Source organism: Athalia rosae, chromosome 6, assembly GCF_917208135.1.
Source record: "Athalia rosae chromosome 6, iyAthRosa1.1, whole genome shotgun sequence".
NCBI lineage: Eukaryota > Metazoa > Arthropoda > Insecta > Hymenoptera > Athaliidae > Athalia > Athalia rosae.
In genome coordinates, this window is record NC_064031.1 from 8829222 (window position 1) to 8854316 (window position 25095).

The following is a 25095-nucleotide window of genomic DNA, read 5'->3' on the forward strand; positions in this document are numbered from 1 at the left end:
AAAATTGAAATATCATTTCGGTTGTCAGTTCCGAGGAAAAGTTCAAACAACTCAATTTATACCGCGACCATACGATACGCGGGTAGCGCAACGCGTCGCTAATCGTGCGCGATTTTCGGGGGAGCTTTTTTCCCCTTTATTCCGCTCGTTGTTAAAATCAATCCGCGCCCAGCGGAAATGGAACATTTTTATTTTTCTCTCGTCGGTGCAGGCTGGGGAAAGTCTGCGTTGATTCGATAAGATAACGGTTACGAGAGGCGGAGAATAAATAAATCAATGAAGAAACAAAAAAGAGTAAGAGGAAAAGTCGCCGCGGTGTAGCGCGTGGGGAAATGTCACGAATTTGAAAAGGGCGCTGATCTCGCTGCTGCTGCTGCTGCTGCCGCTACGACATCTTCATCAATTTTTATACATCCCTCGGTTCGAAGGATTGACGGAAAAGTTTCTTCTCGGATATTTTATGTTTTACTCTGGATTATTCCCGCGAGTCGTATTTTGTCGCGTCTCCGCGGTGCAGCCAGGCTTTGATGATATTTGTCGGGAAACGTGAGTCGAGTCACGAAATGTGAAGAAAAAATTTGTCAACGATATCTGGTAGTCGGTAAGAGGAGGCGGAATGTGATTTCGTCAATCTCCGGAATGACTGTAATCACAGTTCACTACGACGTTGTACCGACTTTGTCGTTCGTTACAATCTGAACCTGCACGTTCGGATTGGCGAAATAAAAGAATGCGCATTGCCCTCGGCGCCCTGATTCAATTCCTACCCTCGTTAAGTGAGGCAACCCTTTTTCAGGAAATTGGGTATCCGCCTGAGACCCGAGGTTATAGGAATGCAGTAAGCGTACCTATCGGTCTTTCATTTTCACGTACTTTGTTTGATTTTATTTTTCGAATCAAAGCGGGGTAAACCAGTCGGTGTATTCTGCATGATGGATCGCGGTGCGAGCTGGGTTTGCTTTTACTTTTTCTCTTTATTTCCACTGCACATTCCCAGCGGTATTTGATCAGCGGATAGGTAGCGAAGTGTATTGGAATTTCTCTTATTATCTTTTGCCCCATTGCTCGAATTTTTTCGCGAAAAACGCTAGGATAACGTGTTAGGAAAATCGCCCGGGGCGCGATCCTCATGATTTCTGTTGAACTCCGAATTAAAAAAAAACTCCAAAGTTCAAGGACGTCTTTTTAGTAGCTGCAACGACGCCAACTACGCGCTTGCAGCAAAGAAGTACCTCCTAACGGAGCTTTTACAGCATCTCTCCTAATATCACGGATCACTGCGTCGCAACGAGACTCGGTGACGTCAGGCTTTACGCAACGCCTTCGTACGTGTAGGTATAAAATAGGAACTGGGCGATCGTTAGAGTTTCGAACTACGGAAATTATATTTCCCCCTAGTCGATAAATGCAACGGGGATGAATATTTAGGAACACCAAGTTGAGGTGAAAATTTTTTTTTGCCAATTCGGAATGAAATTTTTTGATCCCGCCTGCGTCGGGGCGATCTTTTTTTTTCGTCGACTTCTCTCTTCTCACCAGACTTTTTTCGCGAGCGAGAGGGACTGTGTCCACGGTTTTTATCGAAGCTCTCGCAAATTTGCGAGGCTTTAAAATACGCGGGCTAAGGATTAGCGGGAGCGTTTTGGGACGAAAACGTTTCGGATAGTCCTCTGGGCAAATTGGGATTTTGGATTGAGCGAGGATCGCAGAGTTTGGACGAACTCTTCGTCCCCGTGTATACGGTAGGAAAATCGCTCGAACAAGTCCGCTGGGTTCTCAATTTTTTCTATCGATACTCCTGATTTGATTCCACGAATCGTTCGAAACGAAATTCCGTTACTTGAAAAATTTATCTCGGTTAATTGGTTCGTTGTTGTTATACAATCGCGGCTGACGTAACGGAGAATTTTTATTACGCGTACATAACGTCGCGCTTGAAAAAGAAAACTGAATTATTATTCTTATTTTCATTTTATTGCTTTATTATGGCGTTGAAAGTTTTTGAATTGCCAAGGAAACGGAGAGAGAAGGATATGAAAAAAAATTGGTAAATAAGCGCGATGGCTTTGGAGCGCTTTGACGGCAATTTTTGTAATATTTGGTAGGCGAGTTTACAATTTTCTGTAAACGAAGTCTTACGCTTGAACAGCGATAGCCTCAAAGAAAAGAGAGGAAAAGAAAAAAGGATAACGAACTGAGAAAAAAGTATAGGAAAATGAACGTATACGAGATCTTTAGTCTGGTACAAGAGTTTGAAGGAAATAAGGGCGAACTTTAACAATGAACACGAAGAGCTGGGACGCGACTTTTTAAAATACTGGAGAAACGAGGTTGACGTTTATAATAACGATGACCGAGCCCCAGGTGTGCTAAAAAGTTACGCCATCAACGAGCGAGATTCAGGAAGAGGATTCTTTCCGTCGCAACGTCGAAATATTAGGTGGGTAAGAACGTGTGCGAGAAATTTTTTCGACCTTCGCACAGGACGGCGGCCATCTTGGCTTTCACGAGTCTCCGTATCAAATATGCGGTTTATGGAATAAATTGCAACTTATGGCAGGAAATTTCTTGTACTACGATTAAAATATTAACGCAGGCGCGGCTGGGGCGGGAAAATAATCGCGTTGAGAATAAATTGAGTCTCGTTGTTAAATATTTGCGAGGTGTGGCTTTAACGTTACACGGAATACACGATGAACTTCTGCAGCTGGATGACCGTCACGAATTTCCACACGCCCTTGGAACCACGAGTCTCTATTTCAGGCGTCCTCGTCGTCGGGTAGTTACGACGATTACTTGGCCATATCTTGTTATCCGGCTAGCCGCAAGGGACCGGAGGGGTTCTACTTCTATTTCGCGAAACGAAGGAAACTTTCTAATTGAAATACCTAGGTGAAAGCTTGTTTGTCCGAGCTCACGCTTCGCGAAACATTAAATTTCAACCCGGAAGATATTTTCGGATCTATAAATAATTATAAAAGTCGTCCCGACGGAGGGTCGAGGGGATACGCTCGAAGACAGAACTGCGGGGTTCGCTCCCAATTTTCGGCAGATCAAAAACAGAAGGAAAAAAAAAAAACACGATAATAACTCGCGATCCATATCACACGGGCGTAGGGTCGGGGGTGGCTTACCTTTTGTTTGCGGAAGACGATTCGATCGGATCTCCTTCGAAAATGCCAATCTGCAAAAATATGTTCCACATAAATAAGGATTTTTGAGTAAAAATTCGTCGAGATTATTTTTTACTTTGTTCAATGAATCGTTCTCTTAAATAAGTATCGAGCCGAGCGAGCGTTACGAGTCTCGGCAGTCGCTTTGAAGATTTTCTCTTTCGACGATGACGCTTTATATCAGCTTTTATAAATTTGCTACTCGATCTCGTATCATTTTTCTCCGAACAATTACTCCCGAACCTTCGTCCTAATTTTATCAACTTTTTTATCCTCGCATCGGGCCTCCGCGTACCTTCCAATAATTCATCGATTCGATATAACAAAAGATGAATTCCCGGCTCTTCCTTCGTTCGCTAAGAAATTTCAGAAACGGACTCCGAAGATTGCCACCCATTCGCGCAATCATCCAGACTCCGTGTAGAAACAAGAAATAGTTAGGACATTCCGATCCTCATAGCACCGGAGCTATCTAGCGCCAGACAGACTGCGACGTAACTCCAACTTCCTCCCCCTTTTCTCTTCTTTTTCCATTTCCCTTCTACTCCCCTCATTCAACCCTTCGAAGAGACCCACCCGGGTTAGAAAATTCTCGACGTTCGTGCGGTTAGCCTAGTTCGTATGTATTTTTGTCGCACACGCGTTTGTTACCAGAGTAAAATGACGCACAAATGCGATACGTGTAGATTGTAGCGTGAAATCGGAACAATAAATGCTTGACATTTCGGTCGATATTCCATTATTGTTCGATATAATATATGAGTATATGAGACGACACGTACCTATTATACGGTTCCGCGTTGCGTCGCCATGCGAGTGTGCACGTATGTGATAAAAGCTTCGCCTCTACTCGTAATATTTGCATCAAATCAGATGTGTGTAATACGCGACGACCTGATTTGAAAATTGTTAGAGCGGACGTATTTTCGAATAGTGAAAAAATCAACGTTTCACTTTTTGCTTACGAACAGATAAAGCACACGCGAAAAGATGGGCGACTTCATTTTTTCCGACGTCGTTACCAGCCACTGCAAACAATGGCGGCATTGTGCAAGTCTGCTTCGTATTTGGTAAACGAGCGAGCTCTGTACGTCCGCAACGTTTCGATACGTAGGTATACGCGAATTCGCAGCTCGCAGTTTTACTAAATCCGTATGCACTGAGTTATGAATAATAAAACTCGAAGCGATAGCGAAGCTCAATTCCTGACGGATCCGAAGGTATACGCGGAGCCATTTTTACTCCACGATTTTCCCCCGTATACGGATGGGTGGGCAGGTATTGCTTTCGGAAATCCGATCGCCTCCGGGGTTTATGGACGTGTTTTTATTGACATATCGCCTTTTATTTTATTTTCAGAAGTTCGTAGTCAACAGTTGTGAAATTTATTCGGTAACTTCGACGTTCCATTACCACCTTGGCAAATATACGAAGAACGATCTTGGACAAACAGTTATTTTACCGAGGAAAATGACTGATCTCTAATGCACTGGTTATACGTCCGATGTACATATAGATAGAATACAGCTTCGCTCGAACAATGTTGAACTGGGTTTTAAGGATTTGAAAGACCGAAGACTTTTCGGCGACCCCCTTCCTCCCCCGTCGCGGGATCGTGGAAACATTTTCTTTACGTGGGCGTCACGATGGCGTATTATTATGCCTGCAGAAGGATCGTTCGTGAATTCGAGGAGAAAAGTTCGGTTCAATTCTGGCGTTAAAAACTCGACTATCGTAATATCGTATACCTGCAAGGCGTATTGTGTGCTTCTCCGAAAGTTTTGAGATCCCAATACCCGGACCAGCTGAGCAGAAAAAAAAAAAAAGGGGGGGGAAAATAAAATAAATAATTAAAAATACGCATCATGGAACATACCGCTCTAGAGAAGAAATCCTCAATTTCGGAATCTGAAACGAAGGTGAAATTTAACGATGTTAATTCTCCCGAATTAACCGACGCTTGATTGCTTCGCCGGTGACGTTTGATCTCGAGAAAGCACTAACCGTAAAAAAAAAAACGAACCACCCGCTTCTTACACCTAATTGTAATCAATTACGAGGACCTGCCGAGAATGAGGAGAAATATTTTTAAGATCCCACGTCCCGAATCCCGGATATGGGATCCTGCGACTCCGGAGTAGGATCTACATTGATTCGAACTGAATGGTATTAACTCGTTTGTTTTATATATTATTCGACTTACTTCCGGTTCACGCGAACTTTGAGCGGTGAAAATTATCGGGTGAACGGTGAATTTCATTAAACGGGGGATAAAGTAGCACGCCCGGTAACTTTCGTCCAATATTTTACGTTATGTATTGTACGTACACTCGATTTTATTGCCCTGCGCTGTATATGGGATACGTACGTTGCTTTATCGTGGAAATAAGCGCAAACAGTCGCGCGCGACCTTTGGCTTTTCCCACGTCACGTAAAAGTAGAAAAGAAAAAACTGAAATAGAAAAAGCACATCTTGGATTATAAATAAATACAAATAGCGCGAAGCGGAAAGTTTGCTCGGACAACGTATCGTCGCGTCGTTCCAGAGTACATTTCGCGACGCCATAGCGTAATTTTGAATAAAGCAAAAAGTCTGGCCTCAGCAGACGTCAAATGAATCGACTAATTTTCTCGATTAATTTTGAGCGAAAATATTCGTCGGGCGGAATCTCGAAGACCGTCGAAACTTGTTCGGTTCAATAATTCCCTAGAATTTTTATTTTTATTCCAACTTTTATTTTACACTCGCATTTCTTTAGGGCATCGAAGCTTGATTTCGAGCAATAAAACACAGAATATAGTTTATCCGAAGCCGGGCTCGCATCGCTCGGATTCCTTACTCCGGGATTTATTCCAACACGTTTAATTCTCGCGAATTCCTCGCATTTCTCTACAGGTACACCATAATGCGATGATGAGGAAAAAATCAGCTCGAACACGACGTTCTCTGGCTGAACTTCGTTGAAAAAAAAAAAGGAGGGTGCTGATTACCGTCTCCCCAAGATCAAATGAATGATATTCCATCAGCGATACGAACGGTCGTGATAATCGCTGTGAAAGAGTGAACAATTTTAATGGATTTCCTTGTACGCGAAAAAAAAATCGTGACAAACTTTACCGCGATGAGGATTGCTCGTATCGTCAGATTTCATCATTTTCATTTATAAAAATTCATGCGGAAATTGTTTTCCCCAATCAGACCATTTTTCTTTTGCTTTTTCATTATAAATGGAGTCTTTCTTTTTTAATTTCCGATACTCCGTCACCCCAACATCTCTTTCCTATAATTGTTTCATTTTTCCGTGCTTTGATGCCGTCGCAAAAAAAAACAAACAAAAAGACTTTCACTTTCGTGTTCACGAGCGCCTTATATTAGCCGTAAAAATTCAACGGGAATAAATCGAAATCGGGAGAAATTCGTGACAAAGTTTTAACCACAAATTACGAGGATAGCGAGAAGTTTAGACCGGGGAACCAAGGGGTTGTTACTTTATTCGGATCATCGTTTCATCCGTGATGATATAATCCTAATTGATTCAAAAAGTAAGTCGCGAAAGTCCCACCTCTGAATTCAATCGGACAATAATTTCCAATCCGGCGCACAAATTTCAGCAAAACTATTCCCATTTGTTATACTATCAATGTATTCTACTTTTCGGGGAGAAACGAGCCGCGGCTTTTCGGAAGCATTTTATTCGGGTCCGTTCGAATATTCGCAGTCGTTATAAAAGGCGATTCAATTATTTTTAACGGAGACGGCAACGCCGCGCGGGGTGAAACGTAACTGTGACGGTTCGCGACCATTAACCGGGGAGAAAATTTCATCCGGTTTAATTCGGAGGACGTTTACTCCGAATTTGAGTTTTGGTTGTAACGGGTTCTGTTTTACTCCGTTGGTTTTCCGTTGACCCTTATTACGGTCGTACGTTTGTCGCTCAGAGCTCAGGGGGTGGCTCTGTGAAGTCAGCGGAGAAACAACAAAGTTTTTCCGTTAATTGGATACCGACAATCGTAACCATGAAATGTAATCTTTCACTCAAAGGCTGGCTCCTAGAGTTCCTTGTTTCGTCCTTTGTATTTCTCGAGCTCGCTTAACCCGCGGGGTTTCCACAATTTCCGAGTGACGATATGACGTTATGACACACCGAAGCGAATTACCGAAGTTTATTACAAAAGAAGAAATAAATCTTCAATGAATTGTTGATGCGGAGGGAGACGCATGCGACATACGTGCACCGAGGACGAGCGACTATTTCTCCCGATTCGCAAATCTGGTCGTTTTTGTTCTTTCATTTTTTTCAAACCATACTTTTCATTCATTTTCAGAGTTGATTTCGCAGCTGCCCCGCCCGCCGCGTTATACGCAGGTATACACTTTGACGGAAGCAAATTCAATCGAGTCTGATTACTCAAGCGTTGTATAAGTTTGTTATACTTTCGTTGCGATTTTATACGCAGCTAATTATACGGAAAGGGGTTGTATATATTGCCTGGCTCGACGATTCCCCTTAATCTTTATCTCCCTCGACGTGCTTTTATTGCAGGTTAATAGCTGTTCAGATTGTTATCTTACGAATTAATACCCATGTACACAAATCTCGAGGTATATACATATAACGGATGCAGTTTGAACAATAAGCTACCGATCTCATCGCTCCAACATCCCCTTCATAAACGAGAGGCTAATAATTATCATTACCAAGACTTTGTCAGATTACGAAATTTTAAACGATATAAGCTACCCACCGTTTTCGCTCGCATTCTCATCTCACGTATTTCAAGAACAGGGAGAAAGTTTTCCATCCCTGCATAAATTTTTTATCTCATACTTTCCGTTCCTCATACTTCGCGATTACGCGGAGGGCGCGGGAGGGAGGTATATAGGGATGATCCGTATACATACATAAAAAAAAAAAATAACAAAAATCCGAAAAAAGTTGCCACCGAGCCTAATAATGGAAGTTGGAGCAAAGGGTAAGAAAGTGTGAACGAAGTTAGCGAAAGTAAGAAAAGTAGGTCTTCCCATAAAGAGGACCGAAAGCTCTTTCAATGACATGGCAGACTTTCAATTTTCTCCCCCCCCCCCCCCCCTTTCACTTCCCTTCACTAATACAGCCTCGCTCCGGCCCGAAAGCAAAAGCGGGGCTCGGCTGATCGTGGATACCGAACTGATCCTGCACTTCCACACTTTCTTGGCCCTTGATAATATATCCTACGGTCATACGTGACCTGGAGACGAAGGACAATCGAAACGATACGAGAACAGCTAGGCGGGGTACGCGACGACGAAGCCGAGATGCGAATGGAATGAAATTAGAAAATAGTGCGCGCTCGCGAGACGTACGGATGCGAAATTCCTCGTTGATATTGTTTTTTTTTTTTTTTTTTTTTTTGTTTTGTCAGTCTCTGCGATATTTTCGAATGACATAAAGCGAGAATGGAAAGCTCTTTCATATCTGGATTCTCCACAAAGTGTTGAAAAATATTCCGGAGCTTTTCGCCCGCCCGAGTTCTGCACGTATAGCTGTCTGCAGCTATATTTCTCTCAGGGGTCGCCTTTTAGTCTACGCGTCGTCGACGTCGACGTCGGCGGTCGTTCTGCCCTGTACTACATACCTATTTAGACCGATACACACGTAGGTATTTTTACACACACACACATCCACGTCGCATATACAGAAATGAATGTCTCGCGCTACGTTAAGACTATGCCGTGTGTAAAGTGCATCTACGGTGATATAGATATATACCGAGTATAACTGGCGGGGGGGGGGGGGGGGGGAAGAGTGACTTACTTACATCGTCGGTTACAAAGACGTCGGGGTGTCGCCGACGAGGGTAAAAATATTCTACTCGCGTCACCTGACCATTTCACGAGGACAGCAACGCCGTCGACATATTACCGTGAAATATTTTATTCCCTAATTTTTTTTCCCCCCTTTGCTTATTTTTCCTTCCCATCTCCTCGTCGTCGCTTCACCCCGAAGCTGAATTCACGGCTAACATCGCCGAGAAAAAGAACAAAAAAACTGAGACAACGTGTTCTAATTCTTTGGATAAACGCTGGAAAAAATTGAAGGACGGTCCGATCGGGACACTTGAATTTGGTCTAATTCCATAGCTATAGCGGTCGAATCGTAACGCGGAATTAATCAAATTGGGCCGAATATGGGAGCGCTAGTTTGTATTTGCGGTCTAAAATGGCCGTACGGGGAATCACAGTTTGCTTAATCGGCGCGGAATTGTATTCCAGACAAGGGATTGAGCGGGTGTATACGTACACGTGGGTGTACGGGTGGGTGTAAATACACCCGTGTTCGAGGTGTGTGTGTGTGTGTGTGCGCGGTACATAGCCGTGATCGAAAGGAAACCCTGAGTCTACAAGCAACAGGCCAAAGTAGACCGAACAAAACCAGATCTAGTGGAAATCTGGCTTCGACATTTTCATTCTCCATCCTATTTCCATCACTCCACTTTATTCCAGGGTCTCTATTCACCGAGAACAAACTCGATTCTAACGTCGCTTTATGATTTTACAACGAAAAGTCAATCTTGAACAGGTAGAACGTGCATCTCTGGCAAAATAATAGCCGCTCTCCAGGCTAATGTTAACATCGTCTCGCGCTCGTTGTCGCCGTCGTAGAGCTTTGCATGACGCGTTAGGTATAATACGGGACGTAAAGCTCGCGACTTATATTATGTAATGCGTAAAGCCCGAGTAAACCTTTGAAAATCGATCAATTTTTCCTGCACCTTACACCGTTTATACGGCGGCATTCTCGTTTGTAGATTAACGCGCGAAGATTGAATTAGTTCTTACGAATTTCCCTCGCACGAATACCAGAGTAGTGTACAAGTTCGCGTATACAGCTGAAAGACTTTATAGGTTAGCCGGAGTTTATTTCAAGCTACTAAAGTTGATCCCTTTAAGATTCTCTGTAGTTCTGCCGCTGATTTTCTTTCCGCGTTCGTTGCGCGTGTCGCGAACAACTTCTCACAAGTAGGATGTTTCGCGTAGTTGGCTGGCATCTGCACGTAAACGTAATATTTACCCCAACTTGTTTGAATTTTTATTTCACTCCCAGCTTTTTGATCATCCGGGTGAACGCGTGTTACGTATCGTCGAATCGAACGTACGCCGCGTATCGGAAAATGAAGCTCGTCCCAATATCTGGTGTTTGCATACGCGCAGGAAATAGTAAACTCTAAGCTATAAAAAGCTTGCGAGAAAGGGGTAGGTGGACCTGCTGAACCTTGACCCTTCTTCACAAAAGCTATATTATGTAAACCCGTATAACCCTCCGTAAATAGAACATGTGTTTAGAGGAGAGAATTTGTTCTTTCTCTTCTAAATTTTTTAAGTAGAAATGAATAAATCACCACGTTTCGTTCGGCGGTGGTTGCTCCTGATTCTTTAATTACGCAGCGAGTGAAGCAGTTGGAACAATTATTCGTTCGCTCAATCCATAGGTAGTTGCTTTTTCGAAAGATTTTTTTTCTTTTTTTTTTGAGTTTTCTCTTACATCCGAAAGGCGTGCTGTATCTAATTACCCAGGTAGTTGATGTGGGTGCGAGTACGATTTCGTATGACAAAGGATTATTCCGTCGGGATAACGAATATTCCTATTCAAGAATTTCTCCGTTTTACTGTTTAGTCGTCTTCCTGCAGTTTCACATTACGAGAATCCGACATTTTATATTAAATTTTCAATTTTATTCCATCAAATTACTTTTTTTCTCACAACATAAAGAGGATGTGTATAATAAGAGTGAGCGCGGGGGTAGGAAAATCAGTATTTTTCCTTTGACAATTTTATACGTTCATTTTTCAAACGTTTAAAATTGAAATTTTAAATCTGCAGTACGGTGAAAATATTCGCGACCGCGCGAAGCCCGCGAATATTACTGCGAACAAATAATACCGATTGAAACTATGTACTACGATTCAAGCAACTACGCTAGATTTCGATGTTACTCTCCGCGGTGTAAACTACTCTCCTCGGTTACGCGCTGTGTATAATGGAATTTGAAAAATTTTCGAGTCGTTGCGAAGTTACGTAATTATGTGATAAACAAATCGGACTACCTGATCTTCGCCATACGGTTTTCTGAGAAAATAGTTCTTCCCTTGGAATAATTTACGACCGAGCTGTAAACTAGAAAAAAAATTTTCTAGACCCACCAACGGTTATGATTTACAGTTATGTTCTACCGGTGAACTTAAAATTCTTCTACGGAAGAAAAAAAAAAAATAAATGCGATACTTATTTTTTAAATGAACAAACTTTGGCACTCACCTAGTTATATATGGAGGATTTATGACGGTCGCAGGAATTATTATCTGATCCTGAAGGGGGTTACATTTCTCACGAAGATTTAGAAAAGAAGATCTTTTGAATCGAATTTGATTATTTTAATCCTTTCTCGAACTGACAATGAATAATTTATGGTGATTATTCAAGCTCTTTACGTCGTGGAACTTGATAGTTGCGATATTTTATCCAATACTGCTGCAGTAGCTGGTTATTTTCCTACGGAAGTCGCGTAATTTACAAAGTCTTTCTATTTATATGTGCAATACAAAGATCTCCGAACGTGATTTGTTACTCTCGAGGTACAATTTACACCTGTTTCGCACTGTGATTTAATTTTCGATCTTCAAGCTGGAATGTATGCACAGAAAATAACAAATCAGAAAGAAATGTTGAGAAAAAATAAAAACTCCTTGTTTCGAGAGCCTAATATATTATCACGGGGGAGGGGGGGGGGGGGGGAATTTCACCTCAACTTTCAGCCTTGAGCGAGATAATTTTATTAAATCCCCTCATAAGTATATACCTACTTCACGGCGTACAATCTCTTCGGAAATCGATTCGACGTAGATGCCACACGTAAAGATAAGTACGCAATTTGATATTCGAAAAGAGAAAAAATTAAAATTAAAATAAATTTCACACCCGGGATAATCGCACCATCGTTCGGGGTTCGAATTTATCACCCCTGAACTCGATTCGTACGATGATAATTTTTAGCTGCGATTTTTAGAGTGTGAAAAATTGAAAATCTAATAAATTCGAACGCCACGAAGTGACGCAGATAGCTATTGGCCAGAATGGATCCTGATTAAATATCAAATCCAGAAAGATATCCAATATTTTTACGATCGAAAGTTGCTCGCGCGTTATCAGTTAAATTAACCATATGTGACGAGCGGGAAGCAATCAAAAGTGGAAACAAGCTCGGTAAGCTAAAAAATGAAATTCCATTAATTTGCAGTACGCAAAAAAAGATAATCGCGCATACGGATGATACGAAATGATCATGATTCGCGCGAAAATGGTTATGAGCGGTAACTCGTGAAAAGTTTACGATTAAATCCACATGTTCGTTCGTTTTTTATTTCCGTTTATCGCTTCCGAAGCTGTATAATGTTCGCGGCGTATATTTTAGTCCCGAATTAATGCAGGTGCCATGTAGTACGCCCGTGTGAAGATATTTGATTTTCGCGATAGCCGGTGTTAAATCGATCGAATTATTTTCATCAGGTTTATTCCTATCTTTAATCGAGGAAAAAACTTATCTAAAATAGTTCCATTATAATTGAAGAAACGGAGGGGAAAAATGATGAAATAAATTATGACACGCCGTGCAATACCTACGAGTATAATATACAGCGAAAGGGAATTCCTTGCGGACTAGCTCAGTCAACGTTGTCAAATCTTACCAAATTATTTCTATAAGGGTGGAGTCTGGGGACCGAAATGTTTATACTGAGGAAATGAAACAAATAATTAGACGGTCCACGGAATAAGTTGGAACAAAAATGAAGAAAGGTGGAGCGAGAAGCACGAAGAGATGGAGGCAAGATTGACAAGAATTGCAGTCAGAAATCAGGCGAATAAAAAAAAAAAATTGAAAAAAACCTCCGAAAATATTCTTGATCGATTTGAAAAAGATGAATTGTATTTCTCGATCAAAATCCAAGCTGGCTATAGAAATCGTAAGAAATCATAACGCAACTTTCGTACTTGCGAAGACTTCGAAAAAATTCGTAACTCCAAAAAGTAGAAACGTGGGTAAACAAATTTACATGTCTATTTTAAAAGCAGAAAAAATATTTCGTTCGTTGGAAATAAAAGCTTTTTGATACCGAGTAAACATCAATGATATAGAACAAAAAAGGCATGCACAATTGTTATCTATATTTATATATATATATTATACATGTATACATGCATACGATATGTGAATACATAACAGTGATGTCGGAACTTTATTTAGCGTTGATGATTTTGATAGTTTACTTGAATAATTTTTTATTCTTTCGTCAAAATTCACTGCTGATCCTTCGGCGAGCAAGTTGAACTTCAATTCGATGATAAGAAAAGAAGAAGAAACAAAAAACAGGTAGGTAATAAAACGAAAATTGATCTTTTTTAGAGTATTGTTTACGTATGTTATATTTTGCTTTTTGTAATATTTTCTAGTGATTTAAAACGAGGAGAAGTGTACAGTATTTTCCTCTCGTCTGGTGAGTGTTTTAAATATTTTTCCGTTCTTCTGCAAGTCGAAGAAAATAACGTCGGGGTTCCCGCATGTATACAGCGACGGTGGTCGAGACGGTACTGCGAGCTTGCGGGCGTCCCGGCGCCCCCTTTGCCGCCATTGACCCAACCCCCGTACTCACCGCTACGCACCGCGTATACTTCTGTCTGTTCGCCCGTACGTCAGCCCTGCATCCCTCCCGCGTTTTGAGTTCTTACCGTTCGCGACCCTTATTCTATCGAGGGGATGAGCAAAAACCCCTCCCCCCCCCCCCCCCCCCCCCAAGAGTCACACAGGGATTCTATTCGCTGTATAGGTGTATGCTTGGCTGTGTCACACAGGTAGGATACGACCCACCTACCTACACGGGCATATATACCAAGGTTCACGTGTTGCTTCGCAGGGATTCCTATACGACTTTAAAAATCTCTTTCAAAGATAAATTCAACCGCGAAAGAGATCCTCTTGCTGCTGCTGCTGCTGCCGCTGCTCCTGGTACACGTTCGAAGTTTTTCTTTAGAATTATTTCAGTGTACATAGTTTCGTATTTTTCTCCGATGTAATGACGTGTACGTATACACCTGAGCGTATACCCACTTTTACCTTCTTTTTTCTTCTTAAGATTTTTATTTTCATTCAAAAAAATTTTCCATCGCATTCGCAAATTGGGAATTGAAATCAATTTGAAAACTGGTACGACCTGATTTCGGACGAGTAGTAATTTTTGCGAACGGCGGCCACTTCGCCAGATGGTCGTACAGGCGAGTTGACTAAACTTGTTAGAAGGGTCCCACAGGACCTTCCTATATATATAATTCGTTCCAGACTCCAGATTCCAGAGGAAAACACTGTGTATGATCTCTTCCAGATTTTTTTTTTCAGTTTTCGAGCCGACGTATTACCGCATTTTGAGGTAGGGTAAGGCTAACATATTCAAAAAGTGGAAAAAAGAATTCTACGATTGAGTGAAAAATTCATAACTTCGGAGTGCAAACGTTGACAGTTCTCTCAGATCGTGATACGACGACGCGAGACTTTTTTAGATTCGGGTCGATAGATTTATTTAAATTTACCTTTCTTTTTCGCCTGTCCAAATTCAAAGATCCTTCCCACAGTCTGAGTATATGAATAAAATTTGATTTTCGTTTCCCGATATGTTTGCCTTGGTTTCGAAAGTTTCCTTTTTCCCTCTGCATGTGTCTTCGGTTTTTTGTTTTCTCGCTTCTTTCTCTCTGCAGTGGAGAAAAATTTCTCCTCGACGTTGTACCGAACGCTGTAATTTTCCACACTTTCTACGTTCTTGGCAATTTTTTTTCTTTTTCCTTTTCCTTTTTGTTTTTTTTTTGTTTTTTTTGAAACGAAACTGCGTAGACAGTTGCAAAAGTCTGAAACGAGTCTACAATTATTCGCTGTGGTTCGCATCGATTTACAATTAGTCACAGACGAATGCTCGATTCAAGTCGTATATAGAGATACGACTTTCCTTGGCGTATGTTTCCTCTCGATAAATATTCCAAAATAGCCGCGGAAATATCAATCAGATTAAATAGATAGTAAAAAACTGTGAGTTTCAGAAACTTGCTGTTCTGTTTTCTCACCAAAAATTATCGATACGGTGAAAAGGTGCAGATTGGGAATGTGAAGCCGCAGCTTTCAGAGGTTCGTGTTAAATTTTCTCACGTTTCCAGATCTCGAAGAATTTTCACCTTTTCCTTCGGACGGCCGAGACAGGTACACCCATTCGGACAATGCGATGAACCAATTCAGAAATAAATTCGAGGCCAACAAAATTGCGGATATTGAAGTAATAAAAACCGAAAAAAAAAATTATACGTGTTTCCGTAATCCGACTGATAATTTGTTTGGGAGCGTAAAACGTGAATTAATCGGGACGTTGAATATTAAATACTCGTACAAACACGACATGGTACTCTTGCCGTACAGAATTTTGCGAATTTTTTCTTTTTTTTTTTCATCAGAAATTCGTTGGATTGAATTACTCGCGAATTTACCCGCTGACAATGCAGAGCTGTTATTAACGATTACAAACTCCGCCTCATGTTAATTGAAACGTTAATTAAGTTGGTGATATTTTTTTAACTCAATTTTTTTTCAAATTATGTTTCGGTTTTTAAGTCAATTATTCCTCCATTGTTCGAACACACGATCTCCTCCGGAACTTTTGCCTCGCGAATAGCTTCGTAGCGGGTTTCATATTTTCATGAACAGGTAACGCGATACGTTTCGAAATTAGATGGCGTTCGTTGATACGCGATTTAATTATCGCGCCCGCAGATGCGCTACAACGGGCGTTAAAAAAATTTGCAAACGTAGAGAAAGAAATGACAAACGCATTCACAAGTCGAAAATTATGATGAGTTATACAAGGTAGAAGTTAACTGAGAGAATTGCTGTCTGCGTCGGTAAAATCGATTCTTCCCTCGGCTATTCACCCCTGAATACGAGTAACCTGCAGGTGCAGAACTGTGAACGTCATGACGGTAGCCAAGATACCGTGGCAATGAACCTATAGCCATAAGGGTGGCGTCGCGGCGTCGTCGTCGCGGTTACAGATATACGCCCTCAAAAGTATTCGGGATTTTAAGTGTAACTTAACGCCCGGCAAAATCGATCGGTTATGGAAAATGTTGTACGTATACCAAAGACCGGGAATGAGAATACTCTGCTCGGGTTTTCAGCGAGTGAAATTTTTTTTCCTCGAGAAAATTAAGGGAATTATCAAACGGGAATCTTCGCGGAATTTTCTTTCGCAGGTGGAAAATTTTCCGTAATTCAAATCTTTTGCCCACGAAAGTCTGGCGTTACGTTCTACGTCGTTCGATGCTCGGGTAGAGATGTGTAACTTGTGTTCCATGTGTGCCGGAGTTTGAATACTGGTTGGTAATATTGAAACTGATGTCGACGGAGAATCTGAGAGAGCGAATGCAGACGGCACATAACATTATACGTACATCCATAGCGAATCGATGGAGATAACGAATGTCCTTGAGGAGAATAAGACGCGAGGTGGTACGGGAACATCGTCTTAACTTGAGTACCTACTACCAACTTTGCTGCGCACTGTCACTTCTACATAGTGTATATTAACTTAATAATTTTGAACAGCGCACGTGTACCTGGAGGGGGATTGTAAGGAAACAGGGGATTTCAACCGCAGACTCCTATACCGGTTTTAGATTTCCAGGATTACCATAATCTCTCCGATAATCATCACCCCGTCGTCGATCTTCCGTTTCAATCGATTCCAACGATAAGAAGTTACACCGACCGTGAGTTCGCAGGAAATTTCCGTTTCGATACTCGAATCTTTGATCGGTCGATGGTCAGCCTGCGCTGTGAGACTATCGATAAAACTGTCAAATATCGTGGCACGTTTTACGTATAGCGACTGAATTTCGAAGATCCGCATTCCTCCTCTTTTTATCCTTGATTTTTCGAATCCGAAGGGAGTTGATTGCCACTGCCGAGGTTATAGGTACGCAGAATCCTTATTCAACGCAGGTGTAAATACGCGAGTCAGATATCTTCTATGCGTGAAACGGGTGTGGCGTTTCAAGACCGAGTTTGATATTAATTGAACAGGAAATATTCATCGAAGATAGGAGCATCCGGGCGTGAAATCCTGAGGACAGCGGCACCTGCAGCTCCCAGCGCGGGGTATAAAATTATTCCACGAACGTTTACCACTCGCACAGCCGATGAAAGACTTTTTCGCTCCACAAGCCAAAGATAAAAGGGAAAAGCGTGAGTGTAGCCGTTTTTGTTTTTTCGATTTTTGAACCGAAGATTAAATATTTTTCAAACCGTTCGTCATCGGGTGCGTCTCCGTTCGTCTTCAAAGCCCCGAAGATTTTTTTCTTCTCAACGAAAATTGAGGCAACTGCTAGCTGATTTTGGAGGTGGGCTGTTTGAGTTGGCGGATTCGGATGGCCAAACGACGAAAACGCGGGCTAATGAAATTTTCATTTTATACCGGGACCCGGAAAAGCGGAATGATCACGAATAAAAATCTCTTTGAAATGAGAGAAACCACCGGCGCGCTTCGTTATACCCACGTTTTGCATCAAAGAAACCCATTTACTTCAACAATTAACTTCTTACTGCGCGAAGGTATTCAATGCACATGCCTCTCGGTACCGACCCAAATAACAAAACACTCGAAGAAAGACATTCCCGACTCTCACGACTTCCTTTTCATCTTCCATTTCCAGATGGGAGCATCCTTTTCTTCTATCATTAGCTCGACGAAATTCGTCCTCAGAAAATTAAGTGATATTGTTCGCCGTTGATATTGTACATTTGGCTTTGGAATTTTTTTCATCAAAAAACCTACGCCCGTTGTAACTATAATAAGAAATGTCACGGCGATTCTGGTAATTATTGGCAGTGCGAATAAATGAAAATGCAAATTCACAACCTTTTCGAACTGACTGACACATCGATGTAATGAAAGCGGTGTAGATAAGCTTTGGTGTATTTCTGCCGTCTGGTAGGCGCCGAGGATTCAATGCCGTGAACTCCCCGAGTAAAATTCATATCTGAATTTTGTTCAATCCGAATCTACGAGGTTCTTATTAAACATTGGAGGAAAAAGAAGAAGAATCTAATACACTACGTCAGTTTCCTAATTACCCGATAGTTAATCAGCAAAGTTTTCAGTTTCAGATTTTTCTGATCCTCGCGGGACGCAGCTGCGCAATTCCATTTTATACAGTGGAGATATACAGTTCACGGTACATTTAAAGCAGCTCCATTAGGATTTAATAGCGTTAATTATCAGGTTAAGGAATCGATTTTACTGACGCTGATTCAAACTAATAGCGTAATCAGATAACCACTATCGTTACCCATTATACATAATTATCTCGTTCAATTTATCGCGGAGATGATTAGATTTTTTGCTTTTCTTCTTTTCATTTCTTTCCCTCGGTTGAATGGGATTTTTATTTCAACCGTTTGATGTTAATTTTTCGACAGTGAAATATTATTTCTTTCGTAAGGTAATCGCTTGACGCAATTCGGGGTATTGAATTTACTCGAAATAATAATGAAGAAAGATCGCGAGCTATCCGGGGAGTCTGCCGACCCGGAGCACGAAGGGTTTTGGTCAAAATGGTTGCAATGCAAAGGTATTCGTTATATTCCGCGTACGTATACCGGGCGGGGTGAAATTTTCCTGTTAAATCGAGCATCGTTGTTCGCGTCCCTTTGATCGTTCCCAGTCCGAAGTTCCGACAACCTTTAGAATTTGCAAAAGCGCGCGGCGGCGCGGCTACCCTGCAGACTTTTAATATCGAATCAACGATTATTTTCTGTTTTTGTTTCGAAGTGAAAATTCAATTTTCCGGAATATTTCGCAGCTGATTCAACGGCAGAACGTTATTCCATGGGATATCGATCCTTCGCCGCTGACCAGGATAATTCAGCAAAAGTACTCACCGTCGGATTATACGCAGCTCGGGATATTTGCAGACGGTTTTACATTCTCCGTTTATCCCGGCGGCATAGACTGCGGCCTTCCAGGTCGACGAACACCGACCCTCTCCCTAACCCTTTCAGTCCCTTTCCGTGATGTGATTAATTAACGTTCAATTAGCCGAACTGCAGTCGCAGGGTCAAACTCGAAAAAAAAACAAAAAAACAAACAAAAAAAAAAAAATTAAAGGACGTGACGCGAGTGATGAAAAATTAGTATGCGCGATACGTGCGTTTCGCGTACTTGAAATCACTTCACGTACTTCTATTCGGTTCGATAAAATGGCTGGCAAATTTTTCCATCGATTAACTCGAGCTCCATCGTTCGCCGGATTAGAGGGGGATTTCCTGCGGGAGAAAATTCTTGTCAATCATAATCGCGGCTGGCTTTTTGGCGATTCGTTCGATGCAATATAATCGGCGACGCGCTGCAGAATACGGTCCTTCAAAAGAGTCCGCCGTCCATCCCGATAATTGGGCCAACACATGTTACTCTCCTTCCCAGCTGCGCGTCCGGACCCTCCTGCAAAAGTTACAGTAGCTGCCAATTATTTTTACCCCTAAGCACATGGATCGTAATATTCGTCTATTTTCGTATAGGGTAGGCGCTACTTTTTCTCATTCGCTGATTTTTGGAGCGTAAAATAATGAGCCAGGAATTTTATAAACTCCCTTTTCAAGCGTTTTTTCAACTCTTCCTTTTTTTCGTTTGTCGGTCGACGGGGTGAATTTGGGACCCTAACGAATTGTTTTTACCTCGTTATCTGCACGGTCAGTATTTGTCATTGGCACCGAACACGTGCCGGTAATAGAGAGTGAGCGAATAAATGCGAGAGACGGTGGCTGAAAAAGGCGCGTAACTGACCTCATAGAGGGATCAATAATCCGACGCATGAACGTTATCGAGGGAAAGCTCGGTTCGCGGGATAATGCGGGAAATAAAATATACATTTCTTGAGTCAAAGCCGCGGTTGGAAAGGGGAGGGTTTTAGTTTACCGGTATTCGGGAGTTGTCTGGATTGTAAAGTGCCTCAATTTTCCGCCATCGATTTCGGCCGGAGTGAAGGAGGAAGATAAAGGACCGTTGACGAGGACCACGCGCAAGGAAAATTATTTCTATATTTCGTACGGGGTGAAATCGACGCAGGCGCCGGAAAACCCAATATGGCGGAGGACCCGGAGCTTGGAGATGAGATAATTGTGCGATTTGATTTTTAAAAAACTGCTACCTCAGCGCTGTCGAACTAAAAATGAATTGAACGACTATCGCTTCTATTCGAAAAATTGTTCCGCATGAAGGGGGGGAAAAACTAACGTTGAAACATGGACTGTGAAAATTATATGGCCATGTTCATCCCTCTGTTCGCTACCTTCCTCGCGATATCTGACGGTGAGTGCGAATTTCATGTAATCGTAGTCGAGAATAACCCTTTCTTTCATACCACTCGAAATCATCGCAGCAGAAAAACTTCTCCATTTTCGTCATGAATTTTGTAAATAATTACCGCAGACTCCCATTTACCGTGCGCTGTATTGCGTGAGATGAAAATAAAAATACAATTACCCGCAAGACAGGTTGATTTTGATCTTGCAGCCCAATTATCGACGAAGGAATTACATCGGACTCATGCGGCATCCGAGAGAGCGAACGATCTCTGGTGTTACCAATGCGACACGATGGAAGATGGCGAAAAGTGTGGTGATTTGCCTGGAAATCACAGTTCTCTGATGAGGAAATGTAAAGATGACAAACGCATCTGCATGGTAATTCGAAATGGAATGAGCGTATAAATTTTCAAATTATTAAAATTCGAAATTACGTCGTCGGTCCTAATTTTTTTCTTTGTTATTTCTTCACAGGTAAAGAGATTTTCCTACACAACGAGTACGGAAAATTCAACGTCAGTTCCGATGATGTGGTCGTTGGAAAGGAAATGCACAAACAAATGCGAAGCTGGATGCATAATTATCGGAGAACGTACGAAGTTGTACGCGTGCACAGCTTGCTGCGAGAAGAACCTTTGCAACACCGGGAAGGGGAGGGCAACCGATCTGACGCAAAATAATTTAGGATTCTTTCTCGCACTTATACTTCAAGCGGTATTAACCGCCATAATGTATCCATCGTGACGACTTGAATAATAAAAAGCGATTTACATATCTGATATTCTTAGGTAATTTTTTTTGTTAAAAATTTTTCGCCGCAGTATCGAGAGTCGACTCCCTGGAAATCCACCCGAGCCGGTATGCGGCTTTGTCAATTCGAGCGGCAAGTAGCCACTCGAGGCAAGTCTTCGACAATTCTCGCATGCGACAATTGCGTGAAAATTCGAGAATATCACTTTATAAAAATCGATCGGAAATCGCAGCGAGTCGCATACGACTTGACTGTCGAGCGATTCGAAAATTGCTCCCCTGAGAATAAAATCTCCTCTACGTGCTAAATCGTTTGTGGAAACGTCGCGAATAAACGAGTTGAAAAATATTATACGCGCATTGTCGGAAGCTAATGGATTGGTTTTGTATAGAACTTGGGTGTCGACAGTTAATAGACGAAAAATAACACAAAAGAGCACTAACCGGGGTGAAACGTGAAAGATATTATTTAAGTACACGGCGGTATTTCTTAATTCGCGGAACGCCGCGTCACCTTTCTGATTGATTATTGAATAAAGCTACCCGTTATTTTTAACGATTCATCCGAATGCGGTTACTTTGTCGGAATCCCTCGCAGCTAGAGGAAAAAAAAAGAATTATCGTCAAGTTTGCATAATGATTAGTGGTCGTAAACTGCGGGTCGTAAATCAGGCTTCTATTCCCTCTAGCTACATATACTCGTAAACGGAGTAACTCCAGTCTGCCTGTGTCATCCCGTCGGACAGCATAAGTACGATTATAATTCTGCCACAAGCGAAGGTTGAAAATGCAACTTTGGCTGTTGGCCTGCATCGCTGTTTTCATCGAAACATCGGCAACGAAAATTGACATCGGAGCGAACGAAGGCGCCATAAATAATGAACTGGTCTCGTGTCTGTTTTTCGCCATGGAAACGATTTGTCCCGTGTGCAAAAAAACGGTGAACCTCGTCATCCCGCCGAATTCATCTCCCGGGGTCGACTCGCTCGCCAAGAGTCTTAACAATTTCAGTTGGATCCATGGAGTAACGATCGACGTCGAGGACGGTCCGTACGTCAAAAATAATTCGCCCAATGTTACGAAGTTGAGAATATATCTGATCAGCGCCAAAGCAGACCTGATCTGGCTTGCCCATAATTTCTCACCGGCGAAACATCGAGTGCATCAAGTTTTTTTACTCAACTACGACGTAGGCCCACATCTCGAGGAAGATCTCCAAGATGTACTTCCGCCCGATTGGTACGGCTGCGAGGTGTGGAGCATCATCTTCGTGGCTTCGTACGAAGACGAGTTCCCCATGTACGGCAAGGCACCCCTAGCTTTTTCACCCTGCACGAGTACGAGCTTGACAAGATTCAGACTGTGCGATTCGAAAACTGAGGGAGGGCACGTTTTGCGACTCATAAAGAACATGTACCGACATAAAAATTCTAGCATAACGGTGATCGTGGTACCGTCATTGAAACCGTACACCATTCAGCAAACCGATAATCCAGGAGGAGTCATTGGAAATTTCATGGACGTTGTCAAAGAGTTGTACAATATAACGATCAGATACGAATGGCCGCCGATCGAAGACGTGGCAACGGGAAGACTCGTCATAGAAGACGGTCGTAAGATTATTTTTGACTTGCGGCCCGTACCGTGGCATCATTCGGATCTGAGTGCATCGAGCTTCTTGACCATGGACGAGGCTCGGTGGATACTGGTATCTGCCGAAAACGAACTAGAAAGCCATTGGATGGGACTCGGCGGCGAAAATCTCCACTGGCATCTGGTATCCTTCGTGATCATTTCCACCGTGACGGCGTTCGCTGTGGCAGATCCTGATAAAATTAAACTCGTCGTCCGTCTATTTGGAATGTTTCTTGGGATAGCCGTCGCGTGGTTTCCAAAGAAGGCCCTGGGTCGTTTTTTGGTGCTTCTTTGGTGTTTAACTTCTTACGTCACCATTCAAACATTTCTCGCTGGGTTGACGAGCAATTTGTTACGTTCTACCACTTTCCATCCCATTTCCGACATGTCCAGAGTTGCAGAGAATGAAATCGACGTCTACTGTTTACCAAGTGTGCAACAACACTACTGCCGTTTCAACGATACAGGTTCCGTCTACTTGTGCGACAATTGCCTGATGCGAGACTACAATTTTGTGCGAAGATTCAATAACGCTGTGGAGAAGAAGGGTACGTTTTGGCGCCCGTTCGTTTACACTTCATCGCTAGCGGTTCTGAAGGCTAATCCATCGAGTAATTATTTTCACTCTTTGAATGACAACGTTGGATTGTGGCCCAGCGTGGTGCACACGCATCGTTACGCGGTTGATCATACTCAAGTACTGATCAACCACAACTTCCGGAGACTGTCCGAAACTGGTATTATACAATTTTGGACGTATCAGCTGGAGTCGAAACCTAATAAAGGTGGCTCGAACTTTTACAAAAGGAGCATCGGAAACGCACAATGGAAAATGGTCTATTTTATTCTATACTTCGGACATACCCTCAGTTGTGTAGTTTTTCTCATCGAAATTCTCGTGCACAAGTATTGGAAAAATAATTTGAACCCACGGCGTCTGACGGTATTTCGAAACAGCTCCCAGTCGTCGCGAAATTAATTATTGAGTATTTTCGAATTGCAGAAGCGAATTTCACAGTTTGCGAGTAGTCTTCAGTCCTTTTTACCGGTCCACGTATCTCTGAGAATGGATCTCGTGATCGAGTGACGCACTACCATAGATATGTTGAACATATATTTATGGCACTACACCGAATATCAATTCTATTCGCACACTTAGAGCCAGTTGGCGAAAGTCGGAGTGATGAAACGCAATATTTTTTTAGTGAGTGAGAATTCAATTCAATTATCCAATTATATTAAATTCGAGTATATCTTATACTTACTAATATATAAAGTTGAAAAGTTTGTTTGTTTGTTTGAACGCGCTAATTTCAGGAACTACTAGTTCGAATTGAAAAATTCATTTTCTGTTAGATAGTCTCTTTATCGAGGAAGGCTACAGACTAAACGTATGTATATGTATAACATCATGTTATGACCAATAGGAGCGGAGCATCGATAAAAAATGTTGCAAAAAGGGGATAATGTATTATAAACTGAGCCACGGCAACGCGTGGCCGGATCAGTTATTAGTTATATTTTCACGAGAAACCCGACGCGAAAACAACGAGGTGGTTTCGGCGGGGTTGATTTTATCGTCGCCGAGCGCTTGTGTTACCTGTGAATTATACTATCTCTACTTGAGCGTAACAGCGACCGCTCGAATCTTCAGTTTTTCTTAAATAAGATGTTCGCTGTTCGACGCGATGACCCGTCGCGTCATCGGTTTTTTCTGCTTTCAATAAAGTTCAATTTCACTTGTCGACGAGTTACAATGTGTCACTTGGATCGATATTCTTTTTCCCTGCCCATTCCGTTTCCAATCAAATTACCATAAGATCACCGCGCGTTATGTAATGCGAGCACGAATTAACGACGACGTACCAGCACGTGGACCTTTGAGTGTACACTTTGAAATTGGCACGCTTGAAGTCGGTCACATCGACGCGGAGAGTCCGGCGGAATAGAAAAAACTGGATAACTCAATTTCGTTGGAGATAGTCCGAACGATCCAATTCCGTTCGTGAGCCGAGCGAATGCAAATTCCAATTTAATAACCGGCGAGCAGCGTTTTCGGATCTGACGTTACGCCGTTTTAATCCGCTTTGATCGTCATCGATGTTTAATT

General features: G+C 42.2%; 2 protein-coding genes across 11 annotated transcripts in view; one reads left to right on the plus strand and one right to left on the minus strand.

Annotated features, from left to right (window-relative positions):
- Nucleotides 1-20908, minus strand: part of LOC105693649 — a 38102-nt gene extending 17194 nt beyond the window's left edge. The window contains exons 1-5 of one of the 9 annotated variants that reach the window (XM_048656659.1): nt 5377-5653; nt 5050-5081; nt 4922-4978; nt 3956-4836; nt 3135-3184 (exon numbers count right to left, since the gene is read on the minus strand). The gene's annotated coding sequence lies outside the window, so the exon portion shown is untranslated. Of the gene's footprint in view, nt 1-3134; nt 3185-3955; nt 4859-4921; nt 4979-5049; nt 5329-5376; nt 5654-11470; nt 11837-13477; nt 13954-19178; nt 19738-20778 lie in introns of those variants that run through there. The other 8 variants (XM_048656658.1, XM_048656660.1, XM_048656657.1 and 5 more) reach the window with 8 other exon arrangements.
- LOC105693656 lies at nt 20099-21379 on the plus strand. Of its 2 annotated transcripts, none has more exons than XM_048656668.1 (3): nt 20099-20604; nt 20809-21001; nt 21075-21200. In XM_048656668.1, exons 1-3 carry the CDS (start codon nt 20538-20540, stop codon nt 21076-21078), a joined length of 264 nt encoding a protein of 87 aa, XP_048512625.1. In that variant the 5' UTR covers nt 20099-20537; the 3' UTR covers nt 21079-21200. The 2 variants fall into 2 exon arrangements, with proteins under 2 accessions (XP_048512625.1, XP_012269135.1); XM_012413712.3 differs by having other exon boundaries at nt 20101-20604; nt 20809-20978; nt 21075-21379.
- The last annotated feature ends 3716 nt before the right edge of the window (nt 21380-25095 follow it).